The 19,270-nt window shown below is 40.1% G+C and overlaps 1 protein-coding gene across 1 annotated transcript in view; it reads right to left on the minus strand.

Annotated features, from left to right (window-relative positions):
• ADGRV1 (adhesion G protein-coupled receptor V1) overlaps nucleotides 1-19,270 on the minus strand; it is a gene marked incomplete at its 5' end in the record, with an annotated part of 444,372 nt that overhangs the window by 51,092 nt on the left and 374,010 nt on the right. Inside the window, one exon of the mRNA XM_079797671.1 lies at nucleotides 6,327-6,448. Coding sequence (XP_079653797.1) covers nucleotides 6,327-6,448 — 122 coding nt within the window. The remainder of the gene's footprint in view (nucleotides 1-6,326; nucleotides 6,449-19,270) is intronic.

Genomic DNA, 19,270 nt, shown 5'->3' on the forward strand with positions numbered 1-19,270 from the left:
AAATACTATACAGAGATCCAACAGCAGACAAGAGGATCGCAAGAATCAAGTAAAAGATTTGAAATACAAAGAAGCAAAAAACACCCAACCGGAAAAGCAAAAAGCAAAAAGAATTTAAAAATATGAAGATAGTGTAAGGAGCCTCTGGGACAACTTCAAGCGTACCAACATCTGAATTATGGGGGTGCCAGAAGAAGAGAGAGAGCAAGATACTGAAAACCTATTTGAAGACATAATGACAGAAAAGTTCCCCTACCTGGTGAAAGAAATAGACTTACAAGTCCAGGAAGCGCAGAGAACCCCAAACAAAAGGAATCAAAAGAGGACCACACCATGACACATCATAATTAAAATGCCAAGAGCAAAAGACAAAGAGAGAATATTAAAAGTAGCAAGAGAAAAACAGTTACCTACATGGGAGCACCCATATGATTGTCAGCTGATTTCTCAACAGAAACTATGCAGGTCAGATGGGAGTGGCAAGAAATATTCAAAGTGATGAATAGCAAGAACCTACAAACAAGATTACTCTACCCAGCAAAGCTATCATTCAGAATTGAAGGACAGATAAAGAGCTTCACAGATAAGAAAAAGCTAAAGGAGTTCATCACCACCAAACCAGTATTATACAAAATGCTGAAAGGTATTCTTTAAGAAGAGGAAGAAGAAAAAGGTAAAGATAAAACTTATGAACAACAAATACATATCTATCAACAAGTGAATCTAAAAATCAAATGAATAAAAAATCTGATGAACAGAATAATCTGGTGAGTATAATAGAATCAGGGGCATAGAAAGGGAGAGGACTGACAATCTTCGGGGAGAAAGGGGTGTGAGGGTGTGGGAAGAGACTGGACAAAAATCATACACCTATGGATGAGGACAGTGGGGGTGGGGTAAAGACAGGGGGGGGTGGGAACTAGGTGGAGGGGAGCTATGGAGGGAAAAAAGAGGAACAACTGTAATAATCTGAACAATGAAGATTTAATAAAAATTAAAAAAAAATAAACAGCAACTATTTCAATATTTTAACAATTGATAGGGTCCTACCAGTACCTACCAGCTGAGTATCAGGCCTGGTGATTCTCCCATTAATTGTTACACAAATTTGAATATACCTTAGACTAAACAGTTTTTAAAAGTTGTGATCTAGCCCTAGATGGTTTGGCTCAGTGGATAGAGCGCCCACCAATGGACTGAAGGGTCCCGAGTTTGATTCTGGTCAAGGGCACGTAACTCAGTTGTAGGCTTGATCACCGAGGGGTGCGTGTGGGAGGCAACCAATTGATGTGTCTCTCTCACATTGATGGTTCTCTCTGTCTCTCCCCCTCCCTTCCACTCTCTCTAAAAATTAATGGAAAAATATCCTTGGGTGAGGATTAACAACAACAACAACAAAAAAGTTGTAACCTATAAGTATTAACATAAATCTACTTAGAAATGGAAAACCCAACTCATTCTTAAAAATATGAAGATTATTAGATTACTGGATCAGGTAATTAAGAAAAATATTAAACGTAGTGCCTTATGAATTTCTTGGGAGCCACATAGAGACATGTGGTTATAGGATGGATCCCAAGGATATTCACAATAAACTGATGTCTCACTGATGAAGTTTCCTGGTAGTTTGACAATAGCTGTTCTTATCCAAACTTATATCAATTAACAAGAAAATGGAGAAAATAGGTATAGTGGACATCTGTTACTTTGGCCTGGCTAGCACCGTTGCCATCTCCCCTCCCTCCCCCGACCCCCACACACACATTGGTAAAAAAATCCTTTCCTCTGGTGGGAATTCCATTCCATTTGGTTTTGTGTGATAAACTCAACTCCTTCTACCACTGGAGTCTGCTCCTGACCCAGGCTTCGCCAGAGTACCTGTCATGTGATTGGTTTCTGGACAGTCTGTGATCCAAGGTGAATGTGATGTAAGTCCTGCAGAGAACTGTCCTGTTGGGGAAGAAGCTCTTTCCCTGCTGGGGCAAGTAAGCTTGTAGGAGGTGAGTCTTACACTGCTGGTGGCCACGATGCTCGAGAAGATGATTAAGCAATAAAAATAACAGTAGACATATTTAGAATGATTTTTTTTACCTTACTTTTGCACTTGTATCCATCGTGCTTTAAAAAGCACTTCACACAGTTCTTAAATGCTCAGATGTATTAGAAGTTTGGTAGCTTAACCTTGAATATTCAGAAAGTGATCAAGAAAGTCCTGATAACATTTCAAGTGATCAAGATTCCCTTTTTTGTAAAATTGTATCACATGATAACTATTAAAAATCAGAATATTATAGAAATATACCTTTCATTCATCAATCTCAGAGCACTTATGAAATAATAATAATAAGCTGGATAAAAAAATGAGGCAGTAATCTCTGACCAAAATATCATAGCCAAACATATGTACATAACATACTTTTTGGTCCCAGGTGTTGACAAAGGCAATAAAAGAAATACAAAGGCCACTAAGAAGGAAGGAAGGAAGGAAGGAAGGAAGGAAGGAAGGAAGGAAGGAAGGAAGGAAGGAAGGAAGGAAGGAAGGAAGGAAGGAAAAATATTAAGTCTTCATAGAATAGTCTTTGAAGATCTAACTACTATAGAGCCATATTCCATAGAAATGTCCGAGTTAAAGATATGAGGTTTCTATATTAAATGAACCCCAATAAACCCTGGAGAAATCATATTTTCCAAGTGCTCCTTTAAGGACTGATTGAGCCCTGTTCCCAGGAATGACCAGTGTGCCATATACCAGGCAAGGGTGATACAAATAGTCATTGCTTCGATAGAGCCACATAGATGAAATTAAACTCATTAAATATGAGTTTGAAATATTTTTAGTTTTTACTTATACTTAGCTTGTATTAAGTTCGTAAAAGAAAGAGACCATAATGATTTCTTTTATGTCTCCCTACAATATACAGTTTAATGCTAAACAGTCCTCCTTTAATAATTAACCTCCATAAGAGCTCAACAGACTTTTTCCTGTGGATGTGGTTTGATAGGTTATACTGGCTCCCATTTTAATCTTAAGGTTTAAATTTACTTAATTACTGCTGACTGGTTCCCTTCACATTTCAGGTTTCTAGCTTCCACTGAATCCCACCGGTCACTTTGTAAGCAGTCCGTTTCTTGATCAGCTTCCAAACCACCGTCATTTAGATTTACTTTCTGCTTAGAAACGGCTCCATATATTTTTTTTTACTATTTTTACTTCAAGCTGTCAACTCATTCAACAAATATCCTTGCTTGCTGACTTTGAGAGAAAAAAAGAGGGCATCAGAGGCAAACTCCAACTTTCCATATACATATATTAGCTCCAGAAGAGTGTTTTCATGTTTATCCTTCCTTCTCTCCCTAGCCTCAGAGGAAAAAAAATCTCTGCTCCTCCCTCCGATAAGCCGCCTGTCACGTCTGTTCTCCCTGCCCTGCTCCTGATCTGCCATGGCAATGAGCTTTTCCTCCAGTTGTCAGTTTCTCCTTCTTTGTCTTTTGTTTCACAAGCAACGAAAACAAGAAACCAACCAACCTTCCTTCCTAAGCGATTATTTCTCTTTGCATTCTCCATTACACTTGTTGAGTAAAAATAATTGTTCTCTGTGTGCGATACTGTACAATTGCTTTACATTCATTATGCCATTTTAATTAAATCACGCCATAATCCTAAATAGTATTTATCCCTATTTCACAGACTCAGCAGTAGAACTGAGTAAGTATCCATGACTCAGCTGAAGTAAACCAGAGAGTAGGCTGGTCGAGTTAGGATCATGCTCTGTACCAGTAGTTCCCAACCGAGGCCCTAGATCAGCTGCATCAGCCACATCTGGGAACTTGTTAGAAATGCAAATTCTCAGATCCCACCCAGATCTATTGTAGCAGAAACTCTGGGTGTGGAGCCTAACAATCTGTGTTTTAACAAGCCCGTCACGTGACTGCTGCACACTGCAGTTGGGGAACCACTGCACGGGACCACATCGCTCCTCAGGCCTCATCCTATCTGTCTTCTCTGCTACCCAGACAGTTTGGTATTGTTTTCTTTTGAAGCTTTCTTTTCTAATAGCAGCTCCAAACTGCCCAACAATGGTTCTCTATCATAATTACCTCTTTCACTGGCTCTCCCACTATACCTAGTTACTAAAACATTGATTGGTAGCTTTGTCTCCCAAATCTCAAGGATGCTCCAACTTCAGTGCTGACTCTGTGGAACCCTGCTCTTGTTGACTAAAGGCTTCAGTGCCCAGCCATTCACCTGCGCCAGGCATATCTAAGTGAAGTTGCTCTCTCACTCTACATTCCCACATTTAACTGGCTAACCTAGTTTCACTAATTTATCTCTACAGCAATCCTCAAATCTGCCATTATTGTCTGTTCCCAGGCACACTGCCAGACCACGGTAGGCTGGAATATAACAACAGCCTACCTGCCTGGAACTGCCCTTCTTTCCAATACCCTCCTAAAGGCTTCCAGTTACCCTTCCAAAGAGTAGGTATGAGCTTGCCATTCCCATTTAATATTTAAAAAATTGAAAAACTAACAATATTTTAAAAAGCAAAGCAAACCAGAATAAAACAAAGAAAACCCCCAACTCCGATGGCTTCCCATTACTTAGAAGCTGAAGTTTAATATCCCATCCTGACATGGTAACATGGCACTGAAGCCAACCCCCTCCTGTCTCCTCTCTCCCACCACTGCCTCTAACGGCAAAACCTTTCTTGCTCCCCTCTACCCCTTTGCTTAATCTAGGCAAAATTTATCGCCTTCTCTTTCTGTAGCTCAGGCTAACATTGTTGTCTCTGCCTGAAATACCTATCCCTAACCATATGCTCATCATTTATTTAATAAACGTTAAAGGTGTCACAAACTCATGGGCAGGCAAAATGAATGAATCAAGTCTACCAGGTGTAATAAGGTCACACGTCCCACCTAAGGGGGCGGCATCTATGCAGGACTTGAAAATTGCTGCCAAGCAAGTATAGCTGGCAGAAATTCAGGGCTTCTCAATATTAAAAGTTTGTAGCAAATATTTTTTTAAAAATCTAAAAACTGGTCTGTGTACCACTCTGTGTCTAAAAAATGAAATACCACTTTAGGTTGTCAGTGTGAACCTTACTGTCAGTTACACTAGGTCTTGTGGCTTCACAGGCAACTGGGACAGGGCCTCTGAGTGGCTCACTCTTGGGGATCAGCTCAAATGCTAGCACAGACAGGAGTAAATAGGCCCTTCACTCAGTTCCCATAGCACTTTGTTCAAATGGCACCTGCCATAGTTCGTGCTCATTGCTAAGTGCTTGCTTTTTTGAATCACCAGATCCTGAAGGAGCAGGGCTGCCACCTTCCTCCTGGTGCCGGCCCCGCCCGCTCACTGTGCTAAGAGCAGATGCTTAATTATATCTATAGAGAGGAGTCTGCATAACAACTTGATCCCAAACTTTAAAGTTACTTTGTGTGTTTTTCCCTTCCTAAATCGATACTATGCTTCTGTTAGGCACCCTGCTATAAAATATGCTCTCACTAAAGAATTTGTCTCCTTTGCAAACCTAAATATGCTTTGAGTCATATTTTAGTTGTATGACATGATCTCCTAATATGCTTGTCTACGCATGTTCCTTGCAAGATGGTGGTCAAAATAAGGACAGTGTAGAGGTATCTTTGGCGAATTCAAGAAATTATTTTAGTCTACAAAAGAACTTTTTACATGGGAAAATGTGTTCATTTGCTCCATTTGTTAATTTCAGGGTGAAACTTCTTCCCAGTTAACAAAAGCACTAAAAAAGTCAGCTTTAATTTTTGCCATGGTTCTTTAATATCTAGTTAAGCTATCCAAGCATGCTCACCAAACTAACTTATTACCAGACTTAGAGGATGTCAATCCTTGTTCAGTGAACCAAACCACTCTCATTTCACTCAGCACCAGACCTATGAGGGGGCTGCTTGAACACTGCTATCTATTTCACTCCTCACTTGATCTGATTTCTAGGCACTGCCACGGTCCAGTTATGAGCACAGGCCCTCCATGGCTGCCACCTGCAAAGTTTGTAAACATTAATTCTGTTGAGTGAAAATATGTTTCTGTAGTTACTTAGGTGTTATCATAATAAAGGAGGGGTAAATATGTCTTCCCTATCTGTATAATCAGCAGGTTAGAAGCCCAGCCCTATCTCAGGGGTTCAAGACTTAACCCCCATCATTTTACTCTACAACTCTGCATGATGTTATTATGTGCACCCATTCACCTGTGTGTGGACACTTGCTTCCTTTACACTGAAACTCTATGCCATGTGTTCATTAGCGTACATGTATGCCACCAGTAATCGAAACGTAAGGCTTACCTGCAGGCTGTTGAAAATGACAAAGAGGACCAGCATCCAGAAGTGTCTGTAAGCCATGTGCAGGCCTCCCCAAAGCCATGTCACAGAAATCAGGGCAAAGAGATATAAAACCAGTGGAATTTCTAGAAATCATTAAAAAAAAAAAAAGAAGAAGAAGAAATTCTGAGCTTCAGAATACTGCATAGTCACGCATATACACAAAATAATTGTTGCCTCCTTTCTTGTTCTCTCTACGCCTAAGCACCCATTTTGAAATAACAACCTTGGAAATCCCATTCTTGTGCCAGAGAAGAGAAGGCACATTGCTGAGTCCACAGTCTTCCTGTTTTGCTGGTAAGTGGGGGATGGGGGAGAATGAAAACTGTTCCTCTCCTAGACTACCACCTGCTGGACTGTTCTGGAAGTTACACGAACAACTGGAGATGAAATCTCTTTGAACTCCCAGGTAAATTTTAAAAGGTTGCTCCACTAGAAAATGGCAGGCAGGCATCAGTGTGCCCTTGAAATGAGTGTAGTCCAACTCGACATTTTAAAACAAAAATGATATAAAAACATGCTTATATGTATGGAAAGGTATTTTTGTTCTGAGAAGACCCCGAACTTTATAGCTAGGGTTAGGAGCAGCGATGCAGTGACGGGATTCACTCCTGTCAGCACTATGCTTATCCCACCCATCCTTCTCCCGTGAACTTTGTTTCAATATTTTTCAGAACAGATTTCTTCAGGACCGAAGAACTTGATTATCCGTCCCACTTGTTTTTGATATTTGGGCTCTAGAATAATAACTTTAAAGAGGGGATTTTAATATTTAAATGACAAGCCATCTAAGCCTTGGAGAGTGAATCAGATTTTAGCAGCTGCAAATAAACACATTTTCAAGTTGTTTAAAAGACTTCAGTCTGGACCACACCACAACAGACCTGAAAGTCCATATATATCCACCATCATCCATTAACACCTAAAATCCACATGTACTGGAGAAGTTAGAACAACTAAATACAACTGTAGCAATTTTTATATTTTATTTTGAAACAATTTCAAAATTACAGAACAGTTGCAAGTACAGGATGACAACAGAGGTTTTTTTCCCAAACCATTTGAAAATCGCCAACCTGATCCCTCATCATCACCCTCTGTCATACTTTAATGTGTATTTTCTACAAAAGCAGTCTCCCACATAAACACAATACAACCATAAAATCAGGAAATTAACATCGGTACGTTACCACAACCCCCAGATCCCATTCAATGTCTGCCAATTATTCCAGTAGCTCCCTTTGTAGGAGCAGGACCCAGCTGACAGATTTCTGTAGTTCCCTCCTTTAATCCCAAATAGTTCCTCAGTGTGTCCTTGGCTTTCGTGAATCCGACACTTTGGAAGATTATAGCCAGTTTTTCATAGATAGTGCCCTTAAATTTGAGTTTGTCTAATGTTTTCTTGTGATTCAGTTTGTAAACTTTGGCAGAAATCATAGAAGTGATGCTGGGTTCTTTTCGTAGCATTCTATTGGGTGGCACAAGAATTCGATTCGTGCCATTACTTAGGATGCTCATTTTAGTCACTTGATTAAAATTGTGGCTGCAAGTATCCGCCACTGTAAAGTTAATCTATTTTCCTTCGTAATGAATAAATATCTGTTTGATGTTACTTTTGTGCATGATGAGGGCGCTATGTAATAAACCTGGCAAGCTTGGGTTGGGGGGGGGGGGAGGCTGAGGCCCATGGCAGGCCTGAGGAGCTCAGTGACCCAGGGCAAGCACACGGAATGGTCTGTTAATGAACTCCTCCCTGGGCAGGCCATGATGAGTAGTCATGCCCCAAGCCCACAGCTTCCTTTGCAAAGGCCCATCTTTACCTTAAGTTACTTCTGTCCATTGTTCTTACGCATCTAGGATAACATACCTTTGACATGTCAGAGTCATGTTCTTTTCTTGACCTCTCTATGGTACAATCTCAGGCAGAAGAACACAAGACCACCAGAGCATGAGACCACAGAACCCTCATGGTTATCCTGTTGCTCCAATACCATCTCTATATGCTGTAAATGTTACGTGGTAACTATCCTGTCCCCACTAATGTAAATGAAGTACTGTTTTGTTCATTTTGCTTTTCATCCAGTCCTAGAGATCTTCCTGCCTTGCTTCCTAGCCTTCTCCTTAATCTACCACCAATGGTAAAGGAGCCTTCCTTATGTTGTCTCCTTCGATTCATTCTAAATGCATACAAGGAAGTGTGAAACTGCCATTCTCAAGAGCATATTCTCAATCCTTTGAGATCGTGCTTCCAATCATGTCCTCAAAATTTTGGCTCAAATAAATTCTTATAAAACTTTTCTAGAGGCTGAACATTCTTTCATCAATACTTTGAACCTAGGTAAATATCCTTTCCCTTATCAAATGTTTGGTTTACTAATTAATTTGTTTTTATAATATGGACACACAGATTCTCATTTTTTTAAATGGGATATTACCCATTATTATCATTTACTTTGATGCTTAAATTGTTCTAAGTGTGTTTAGTGGGAGCCCCTTCAAAATAGTTTCTGTGCCTTTAGTTACGTCTTCATTCTGTGAGCACTTTCTCATCTTGTTTTTTGTTTTTGTTTGTTTTGTGTTTTTTTGGTAATCCTCACCCGAGGATATTTTTCCATTGATTTTTAGGGAGAGTGGAAGAGAGAGGGAAAGACATGTGAGAGACACACATTGATGGGTTGCCTCCTGCATGAGCTCTGACCAGGGCCCAGATTGGGGAGGAGCCTGCAACCGAGGTGCGTGCCCTTGACCGGAATCGAACCCGGGACCCTTTGGTCTACACAGGCCGACATACTATCCACTGAGCAAAACTGGCTAGGGCCACTTTCTCATCTTGTACTTTCCCTGCCTCAGTCCTGGTTTCTTTTAGGTGAGAATTTAGAAACCACGATCTGGGGCTAAGTATGCTCATTGCTAATAGGGTGTTGTTGCTATTAAGCCCTTTTAGTAGATAGAACCTGAGAATATATGTATGCACACATATGCATACACACACATACGCATATACACATTTATGTCTACATGTATTTCTTTATCTATAGCTATGTAATGCAAGTTACTTCACACCGATACTTCCCATTCCAATCTAATACCACTGGATTAATTCTAATTTTCTCCCATTCCATTTTTGTAACTCTCTTCTTTGTTAAGAAACCGATTTCTCATTATTTGTAATATATTTACCTATTTGATCAACTACCCTACTTGATTGTAGCCAAGTTCCCATTGCGGTAAACCCTTCCCTTGCACTGATGGCCCCCCCCAAACTCACACAGGTTCTGACCCCTCATGCTAGCCTGCACCCTTCACAGTGATTGAGGTCCGCCATGCCATGCTTGAACACCTTCCTGTGGATGCATACCTTGCTTTGTACCAACTAATGGCTTTATGGTAGAATTGTTTGGGAAGGGAAGGGAAAGGAAAAAAGAAGAGAAAGGAAGGAAAGAGATGGGGGAGGGGAAGAGGTAGAAGGAAACTGAGAATTTTTTTTAGAACATATACCCTTCATAGAAATATATAAAGTTGTCTGAGTGTATAACTGTACAGAATGTATAGATGGATAATGCCTTTGTCATAAATAATGCCTTATAGTAGTACAGGAGAATATATTAAGATTTACTTAATGTTTATAAAACTTAATTTTTGTTTTATAAAATCACTAGAGGCCCGGTGCACGAAATTCGTGCATGGGGAGGGTGTGTCCCTTAGCCCAGCCTGCACCCTCTCTAATCTGGGACCCCTCAAGGGATGAATGTCTGCCCGTTTATCTTGTGACAGACAGTCGGACATCCCTCTCACAATCCAGGACTGCTGGCTCCCAACTGCTCACCTGCCTGCCTTCCTGATTGCCCCTAACCGCTTCTGCCTGCCAGCCTGATCACCCCCTAACCACTCCCCTGCCAGCCTGATTGATGCTAACTGCTCCCCTGCCAGCCTGTTTGCCGCTAACTGCCCTCCCCTGCAGGCCTGGTCCCCCCCAACTGCTCTCCCCTGCAGGCCTGGGTCCCCCCCCAAGTGCCCTTCCCTGCAGGCCCGGTTGCCCCCAACTTCCCTCCTCTGATGTCCGACTGCCCGTTGATCGCCCACAACTGCCCTCCCTTGCAGACCTGGTCCCTCCCAACTGCCCTCCCCTGCTGGCCATCTTGTGGTGGCCATCTTGTGTCCACATGGGGGCAGTCATCTTTGACCACATGGGGGCAGCCATCTTGTGTGTTGGAGTGATGGTCAATTTGCATATTATTCTTTTATTAGATAGGATTCATTTGATAAGGGGTCAGAGGCTCATTGTTTTTAATTTTATTGATTTTTTTACAGAGAGGAAGGGAGAGGGATAGAGAGTTAGAAACATTGATGAGAGAGAAACATCTATCAGCTGCCTCCTGCACACCCCCTACTGGGCATGTGCCCGCAACCAAGGTACATGCCCTTGATTGGAATCAAACCCGGGACACTTCAGTCCGCAGGGCGACACTTTATCCAATGAGCCAAACCAGTCAGGGCCAGAGGCTCATTTTTACTTTTAACATGATACCACCAATATTTAGGAAACGGCCTAAGCTATGCTCATGAAAATTTTCAGCGGTCAGGTATTAAGTCTGGCAATTGCATTCTTTGCTCCCACTGTGTGAGTACAACATTCTATTTATGTCTCTGTGCAGAGTACAAAAGGACATGCATATTTTGCATGAACAACGAGGCACCACATTTTCAAAAACTGGCCTGCATGTTCTCCTAAGTGCCTGGAGCCAGACAAGTGCTGCTTAGTCAGCCTGGTCGGCTCTCCCGGCTCCCCTGCTGAGCTTTGTCCGCACACAGTTTCCAGGCTGACTAGAAACACCCATGAGTTTCTGGAACGCTGCTGAAAAGTGTGGCAGCTTGGCACCCCAGATTAGAAACTCTGCAAAGGAGAAAGCCAGTCATAAATAACTCAGGACACCGAACAATAGACCCCAGGCCGGTTTTCCGGCAGCTCAACAGCAAGTAAGACAGGATTTCGAATGGAAGAAACATATCCAGAGGTGCTTTCAGATTTTGAGAGCCTGAAGTTTATAAAACGTGGGGAGGCTTCTTTAAAATGTAAACATTAAGGAGCATAATTAGATATTTCTTGAAAGGGGCCCATGCAAGGAAGAGGCCCTGAAACCTAAACTTCACCCGCTTTGAGGTTAATCTGTCTGAGGAGGCACCTTTCGCCCTCTGTGGGGCCTAGAGGCACAAGGGCCAAAAGGAGGAGGGTGTTTGGAATGGGTGACGGCGGTGAAGGTGAGAGGGGGCATGATTTTTAACAGCTACCATGAATTCCATTTGGCAAGCTGAAGAGTAATGTTCCATTTTATATAAATAATTTTACTCTCATATTTCCTAAACTGACATTTCAGATTTGGTGAACTACTTTTCGGTTGTCCATATAGGTCAATGCTTACCAAAGCAGGCATTTATAATTGGCAGCTTTGGAAATATGTTTAAAGATGAATTAGTTGACAAAGAAAATCATTTCAATGTGCTCAATAAAAGGAAGCCCTAAAAACACAGTAGGCCCAGGAATAGGGTTCTATGTGAAAGATTATGTTATCCAGGATATGTAAAGAACTCCTACAATTCGACAACAGAACACAAACAACCCAATCTGAAAATGGGCAAAGGATTTGCACAGAAATTTCTTCAAAGAAGAAGACATACAATGGCCAATGAACATATGAAAAGATGATCAACATCACTAGTCATTAGGGCAATGAAAATCAAAACTACAAGGAGATAGCTACTAGGGTGTTTATTGCCAAAAAAAAACTAGAAATTTACAAATGTTGGCAAAAATGTGGAGCAATTAGACCCCTTGTGCATTGTTGCTTGTTATGTAAAATAGTACAGCTGCTGTGGAAAACTGGTGATTCTTCAAAATGTTCAACATGAAATTACCATGTAATCTGGCAATTACACTTCTAGTTATATACTCAAAACAACTGAAAGCAGGGATTCAAACAGAGACTTGTATACCAATGTTCATGGCAGCATTATTGACAGTAGCCAAAAGGTAAAAACAACCCAGTATGCATCACAGAAAGTGGGATATTTATGGAACAACGGAATATTACTCAGCCTTAAAAAAAAGAATAAAATTCTGACATATACTTCAACATGGATGAACCTTGAAGACGTTTGTTAAGTAAAATATTTAAGCCAGACACAAAAGGTCAAATATTGTATGATTCCACTTATATGAGGTGCCAGAAAGTAGAACAGAGGTCAGCAGGGGCTGTGTTGGGGATTGGGAGTTATTGCTTAATGGGTAGAGTTTAGGTTTGGGATGATAAAAATGTTCTGAAAATGGATAGAGATGATGGTTGCACAGCATTGTGAATGTACTTAGTGCCACTGAATTGTGCACTTAAACATGGTTAAAATTATGTTATGTATATTTTAATACAATTAAAAAACACAAAAGACTATGACCAAAAAGGCATACCTATCAAGATTAAGTTGAGGAAAAAAAAAAAAAATCAAATCCGCAAAGTATTTAACAAGGACTCACTAATGTGAAATTACTTAAATTAGCAAGGAGTCACTACTGTGAAAAACAAAGCAGTTTGAAAAGTTTTTAGTGAAAGAAATTACTTGTGGAAAGAAAAAAACTACAAGTGGATGTGTCATTTAGTACTTACTATCATTAAGAAAGTCTACTTAAGGTAGTTTGTAAAGTCCACTGAGAATACATAAGATCTCTTTATTTTTTCAGTAGAAAATATGATTCCAATGAATTTAATTGCTATTTTTAAAGAAAGTATGGCGCTATATTATCTCTTTTCTTTGTAATTGCAGCGTTGGTGTTTATTGCTGCATACCAGTGACAACAACAATGGCTTTATTATGGAAATCACACCACATTTACATGAGGCTGAAATTTATTTTGTGTTTACAATCTTCTAAAGTACTTGTTTTCATTTTTCCTCCCCCACCTTCTGATTCTAACAATTTGGATGTGCCACTCAAACTCATCAAAGTAAAACAAGGACACACATCTGTGAAATAATGTGGATTTAAGATGTTTAGGGTCTATTTATAACAATAGGCATGCATTATTTTAAATTAGAAGAAGAGGTAATTGAATAAAAAAAGGTTATCAAATGTCTTATTTTTAAAATATGGCTCAAAATTAAGATACTTAGAGGCAAATAAATTTCATTGATCTGACCCATTTCTTGGAAAGGAAATTATTGTATTAAACTTTCTTAACACCAATCTCACAATGGAGTTACTTACCCACCAGTGTTCTCAGAAAATAAGCCTAAAGTCATAGAAGAAGACAACGGGGCACATATATTTCACAGAACTGCTGAATCCGCATTAACATACCGTGGGAACAGAACAAACTTATGGATTGATCTGCAAATTGTTCAAAGAAACACTCCATACTTCATTTATCTATTGACCTAATTCCTAAGTTTTGGTCACTAGTCCTATATTTGGTTCCAATTTTAGAATTTTCTTTTTCCTTCAGTACTTCAAACACATTCCCCAAAGAGCTCCTAAAACACATTTGGAGAAGGGAACCCACTCTAACTCCTGTGGCTCCCGTCTAGAGGTACAGTTGCAAATGTTTGTTGCAGCAAGCTAGACTTTGTATGTCTCAGCTCTCCATTACACGCCAGGTTCTTCATTTGATTTAGCTATCCTTACTAAGTTCATAATCTCTAGAGTCACCTTCTTCCTTTAAAAACATTTAAAATTATTTTATTATCTTTTTATTTTTCAATTATAGTTGGCGTTCAATATTATATTAGTTTCAGGTGTATAGCATAGAAGAGTCATCTTTCAATGAGTACTTTAAGGCTGTAGGCCTGGAGCTCTCCAAAGCATCTCAAACTGAGTTAATCCAAAACTGAATTTAGTAATCTTCCTCTTCCTTCTAAGTCCTCCTGCCACCATCCACATAGATTGCTCTCATGGCTCATTATCCATCATACGCACACAAATGGCCGGGGTAGGGGGATGGGGGACCACACACATAAAGCAGTCAGCACAGAGCCTAGAACAAAGCACATGTTTACTAAGCCTCAACTTGCCATCATCTTCATTCTCATCAACATCATGACTGTAGTCAAGTTATGAAAATAGTGCATGGCTACAGATAGCTTCCCTTGCATCTGAAGTGCCAAAATATCACATAATAAAGAAACATGTTTAACTTTTTTTTGTACCTAAATTTTCCAAACTTATTTGGTTTTAGAACCTTCTGTTTACCTAATGTAATCTGAAGATCACACTTGGAGGAGGGTTGCTTTCAGTGTACAGACTCCATCACATGCAGATTGTCACTGAAAACTTGTTAACCAACCTATTTCAAATGGACCTATCAGTGTCTTCTATTCCCCTTATCCCTTTGATCTACTCTATTCTATTCTATTCTATTCTATTCTATTCTATTCTATTCTATTCTATTCTATTCTATTCTATATTCTATTCTATTCTGTCTCATCTCATCCCACTTAAAAAAGCTGGCAAGGAGGCTCATCATCTCAGCTCTAGCAGGTAATTTAAATAGGATATTGTAGGCTTAGACATAAGGTTGGTACAGTAAACAACTATAATAGAGGTCTACACCTATCACCTTCTTACATGTACTGACCTGAACCCTAATATAGGAAGGATATTTTGAATGATCTGTACAGGTGAGGATCAAAGGCACAGAAGAGAGTCAATACTGGCCTACAGTATCATTTCCAGGGGAAAAGAGGAAGAACATGAGCAAATTCTCAAAAGAATCTCAAAGTCTGCTGAAAATTTAAATAGCAGTACTTTGTCAACAGCTGACTTAGGGATCTCCTAAATGCTTAAGGATAGTCCAGTGTCAGGCCTACTTTAAGTGTGATTTGTTGGGATTGAAAATAAATGGTACAAGCCTAGAATTATGGTCTTGCCTTGCAAAAGCTATATATAATTTTCAATTTTCAGGCTATAATTTTGAATCTAAGGAGAATAATCAAGTTAGATGAGACATACCCACAGGGACCTTGCACGGACTATTATTAGAATAATTCCATTTGAGCCATGTACTTCAAAGATGCCAGATGCTATCCTGCTGGGGATGGTGTGTATGCGTGGCGCGGTCAAATAGGTCTGTGATTCTTAAGTAAAAGGTTAAATACCGGTAGTCTGTTTTCTTCTTGTGAGGAAAATGTCTTGGAACTATGGGAAGGAAAATTATCAATTGGGTTTGCAGCCAACATAGTAATTTTCTACACATTTAATAAATGTTTCATAAAATGACATTAGGGCAAAAGTTTTTAGAATATATGAGCTCTAAAACCAACAGGAAGTCAGCCAACTAACGATGGAAGACTGGTTTAACCTACTTTTCTAACTACATTACCAGTTAGTTACTCAGCCATTAAAGAGTTCAAAATACTCATCTCTAGGCATGCTCAGGCACCTAGCAGCAGCTCCCAACACACTTAGCCTTTTGTAATACAATGAAAACGTGCAATGCATCTTTCAACCTGCCTACCTCTATATTTTGCATCTTACTAGATGCCTCATTATTTTTGAAAATTAGGTTACTGTGTTTTTGGCCATGAATAGCCAGTTCTAATTTTATAGTTTGATAAGACATTACACTGCAATCATTAAGATTCATTAGGCTCAAATTCAACAATGAAGTCTTGAGTCAATTCGGACACAATGACTCAGAAAAATTAACACCAAAGAAACTCTATGTGTGCAAGAAAATATTTTTACAGTGTGTTACATACGTTAGTTCCAAGAACTGTTTTCTGGTAGACCCTCCATCCTCAATCTGGATGAATGCCAGTTGACCTGAATGCTTATTTTCTTTCTTTAATTTGGTTCTCTAGCCATCACATTACAAAACTACCACCAATTAAATTTTTTATTTTATTTTAATTTCCTTTGCTATGTTACTATTTTTAAAATTTTACTTGAGTCAAACATTTTGGTTCCTCTCTGTTAATGTGATTAATTGCATTTCTTCTCTCATCAGCTGTCAGATTATCAGGGCATTGTTTGGTCTTAAAAATAATGTTACATGTATAATTCCTAAAAGCTTTGGATATATTACTTGGTCTCTGTTGTTAAATAGCTCTATTTGTAAATAGAGAAAGGTATTACCAAACCCACCTACAGAGTTGTTTTTAGGCATGTACAACAATAACAGACCATAAAGGGGTCCGAAATCTGTGTTTTTTAAAGGCTTATCATTATCCATTTAAACAATGGCACAGTACCAGAGGTGTGGCAGGGACTTTTACCCATATGGGAGTAAACTAATATCTTATTTAGCTCATTCTTACTGACAACCTTGGACCAAGCCCTTACAGAGAAAAGAAAGGGAAACCATTGTGTTAAGAAAGGCAATCCTCAGACTGAATGCTATGTGGATGATCTAGGGAGAAGGCAGCTGTCCAAAAAAATAATAATATCTATACTGATAATATCTGTATATTACCAATTTGTACCCAATGATACACCTTTAACATTTTCTTTTTGTGTCTGTCAATGTCATATATAGACTTTAACATGTGAGATTTTAATTCCAACTCTTTCTCTGTTTCATGTGGAGTTAAAATTGTTAATTGCCAGACTGTTTCACAGGTGTCATATATAAGGTAGCTTATTTTTGTCCTAGGTTCAAAATTTCTCTTGCGCATGCGCCGCGCTGGAATTTTATTTAACGCTAGGTACCATGGGGTGGGTTTGGTGTTGGTAGGTAAGGCTAATGAATGACCAACCATAGACTTTTTTAGTCACCGTGTCTCCCAAGCCTCCCCAATGGAGCTACTTGTACTATTTGATTGTATCTTTAATAAGCTAGCAGATACTGCTACATTTTGTTGGTTTCTTTTTTCTTTCTTTTTTAAAAACCCGGTGAAGTTGATTTTGTTACAAAGTTTGTGAAACACATTTGTAAAAATACACATTATTTTCATGGTGGCAACGCAGCTTTACCATTACTACAGATTAAGTATTTATTTGCAAAGACATTACATTGAATGGGTTGGGAGATGATGGAGAGAAATCACCACATTTGGAAACTGTACAATTAAATGAATGCAAGGACCAAATATTGCTCATTTTGATAACTTGTTAATCTACAACCACACTGATTTACACTCTTTATCACACTGTACAAGCGGGCTTTAAATTGCTCTTCAATATTTTTATTCTTTCCTATGACCCAATTTCTAGTTCTTTCTTAAAGTTGATGCATACTAGTCATAAATCACATAATTTTCTTCCCTGAAGGTTATTTATACTAAATTTTATAATTTGTTTCTGTCAAATTCAATTAAAAGGAAAAATATATTTTAAAATATGGGCCTTTAGCCAATTACATTAAAAAAAAAAAGCAGCATTGGAGTTGACTGAGTGGGATTTATTCATAAAAAAGAAAAAAAGGCAGAATGGTAGAGTAGTTATGGGCATGGACTTGAGCCAGATTTCTTGACAACCATTTGCCAGCTGTGTGACCTTGGTGAGGTACTTAACTGCTCTGAGACACAATTTACTCATCTGTACAATGAGAATAATATTAGCACCTCCCAAATAAGGTTTTGTAGACTCAGTGAGGACTTAGTGGTTGAAATGTAGAACACTTAGAACAGATTTATATAAACTTTGGCTATTGCTTGATAGTCAAGAAATATATTTCATTAGCAAGCATAAAAATGTATTATCTAAAATGTGATAGGTAAAAGGATGAGTTACATATGGATATCCTTACAAATATTATATATATATATATATATATATATATATATATATATATATATATATATATAATGCAAAGTGTCCCCTCAGGAGTTCTACCGGGAGTTCAATTGCTCTCTATGATGTGCGCTGACCACCAGGGAGTGGTGCGGAATGAAGGGAGACCCCAGCCAACAGCTGGCAGCCAGGGAAGGGAGGCCCTGGATGGCAACTAGAAGGCCCCAATCGGCCCTGATCGCTGACCAGGGACCCTATCAGTGCATGAATTTCATGCACTGGGCCTCTAGTATATATATAGGGACTTGTGCACCGGCGGGGTCCCTTGGCCTGGCCTTTGCCCTCTTGGAATCTGGGACCCTTTGGGGGATGTTGGACTGCCAGTTTCGGTCTGAACCCCACAGGCCAGGCAGAGGGACCCCACCGGGCCTCTAGTATGCATATAAGATCTTTGGTTAATCTCTTCCTGCCCTCCCTCCTCCCTCCTTCCCTGAGATTCATCAGACTGTTCCATGTTTTCATGCCTGTGCATTGAGCATCTGTCCCCTGGTGGTCAGTGCATGTCATAGCTACCAGTCTAACAGTACTTAGGCTTTTATATATATACTAGTAGCCCATTTGCAGAAAGAATCCTGCAAGTGGCCACTGCGGCTGCGTGCGCTGCCGTTGCCGCCGCCGTTGCGGCAGCTGTGCCTGCACCCGCGTGCCAATGCCGCCCGCCCTGCTCCACCCCGCTCCGCCCTGCCCGGGCTTTCCCTCTGGCAGCCACCTTGCTTTCTGCTTTTCCTCCCTCTTCCTTCTAAGTTGTCTTCAGTCTTCACTTCTCCCTCCCTCAGCGTATGCAAATTAACCACCATCTTTGTTGGGTAATTTGCATACTCACCCTGATTGGCTGGTGGGCGTGGCTTTGGCTGGTGGGCATGGCTTGTGTGTAGCAAAGGTGCGGTCAATTTGCATATTACTATTTTATTAGGTAGGACTAGGGGCTCGGTGCACGAAATTCATGCACTGAGGGTCGGGGGTCCCTAAGCCCAACCTGCCCCCTCTCACATACTGGGAGCCCTCAGGAGATGTCCTACTAACGGCTTAGGCCCGTGCTCCACTGGGAGCGGGCCTAAGCCGTAGTCTGGCCTCCCTTTGTGGGAGGCAACTGGGCTGATCAGGGGAAGGCACCAGCCCCATCACCCCCCTGC

This window comes from Cnephaeus nilssonii (assembly GCF_951640355.1).
Source record: "Cnephaeus nilssonii genome assembly, chromosome: 2".
In the NCBI taxonomy this organism is placed as follows: Eukaryota; Metazoa; Chordata; class Mammalia; order Chiroptera; family Vespertilionidae; genus Cnephaeus; species Cnephaeus nilssonii.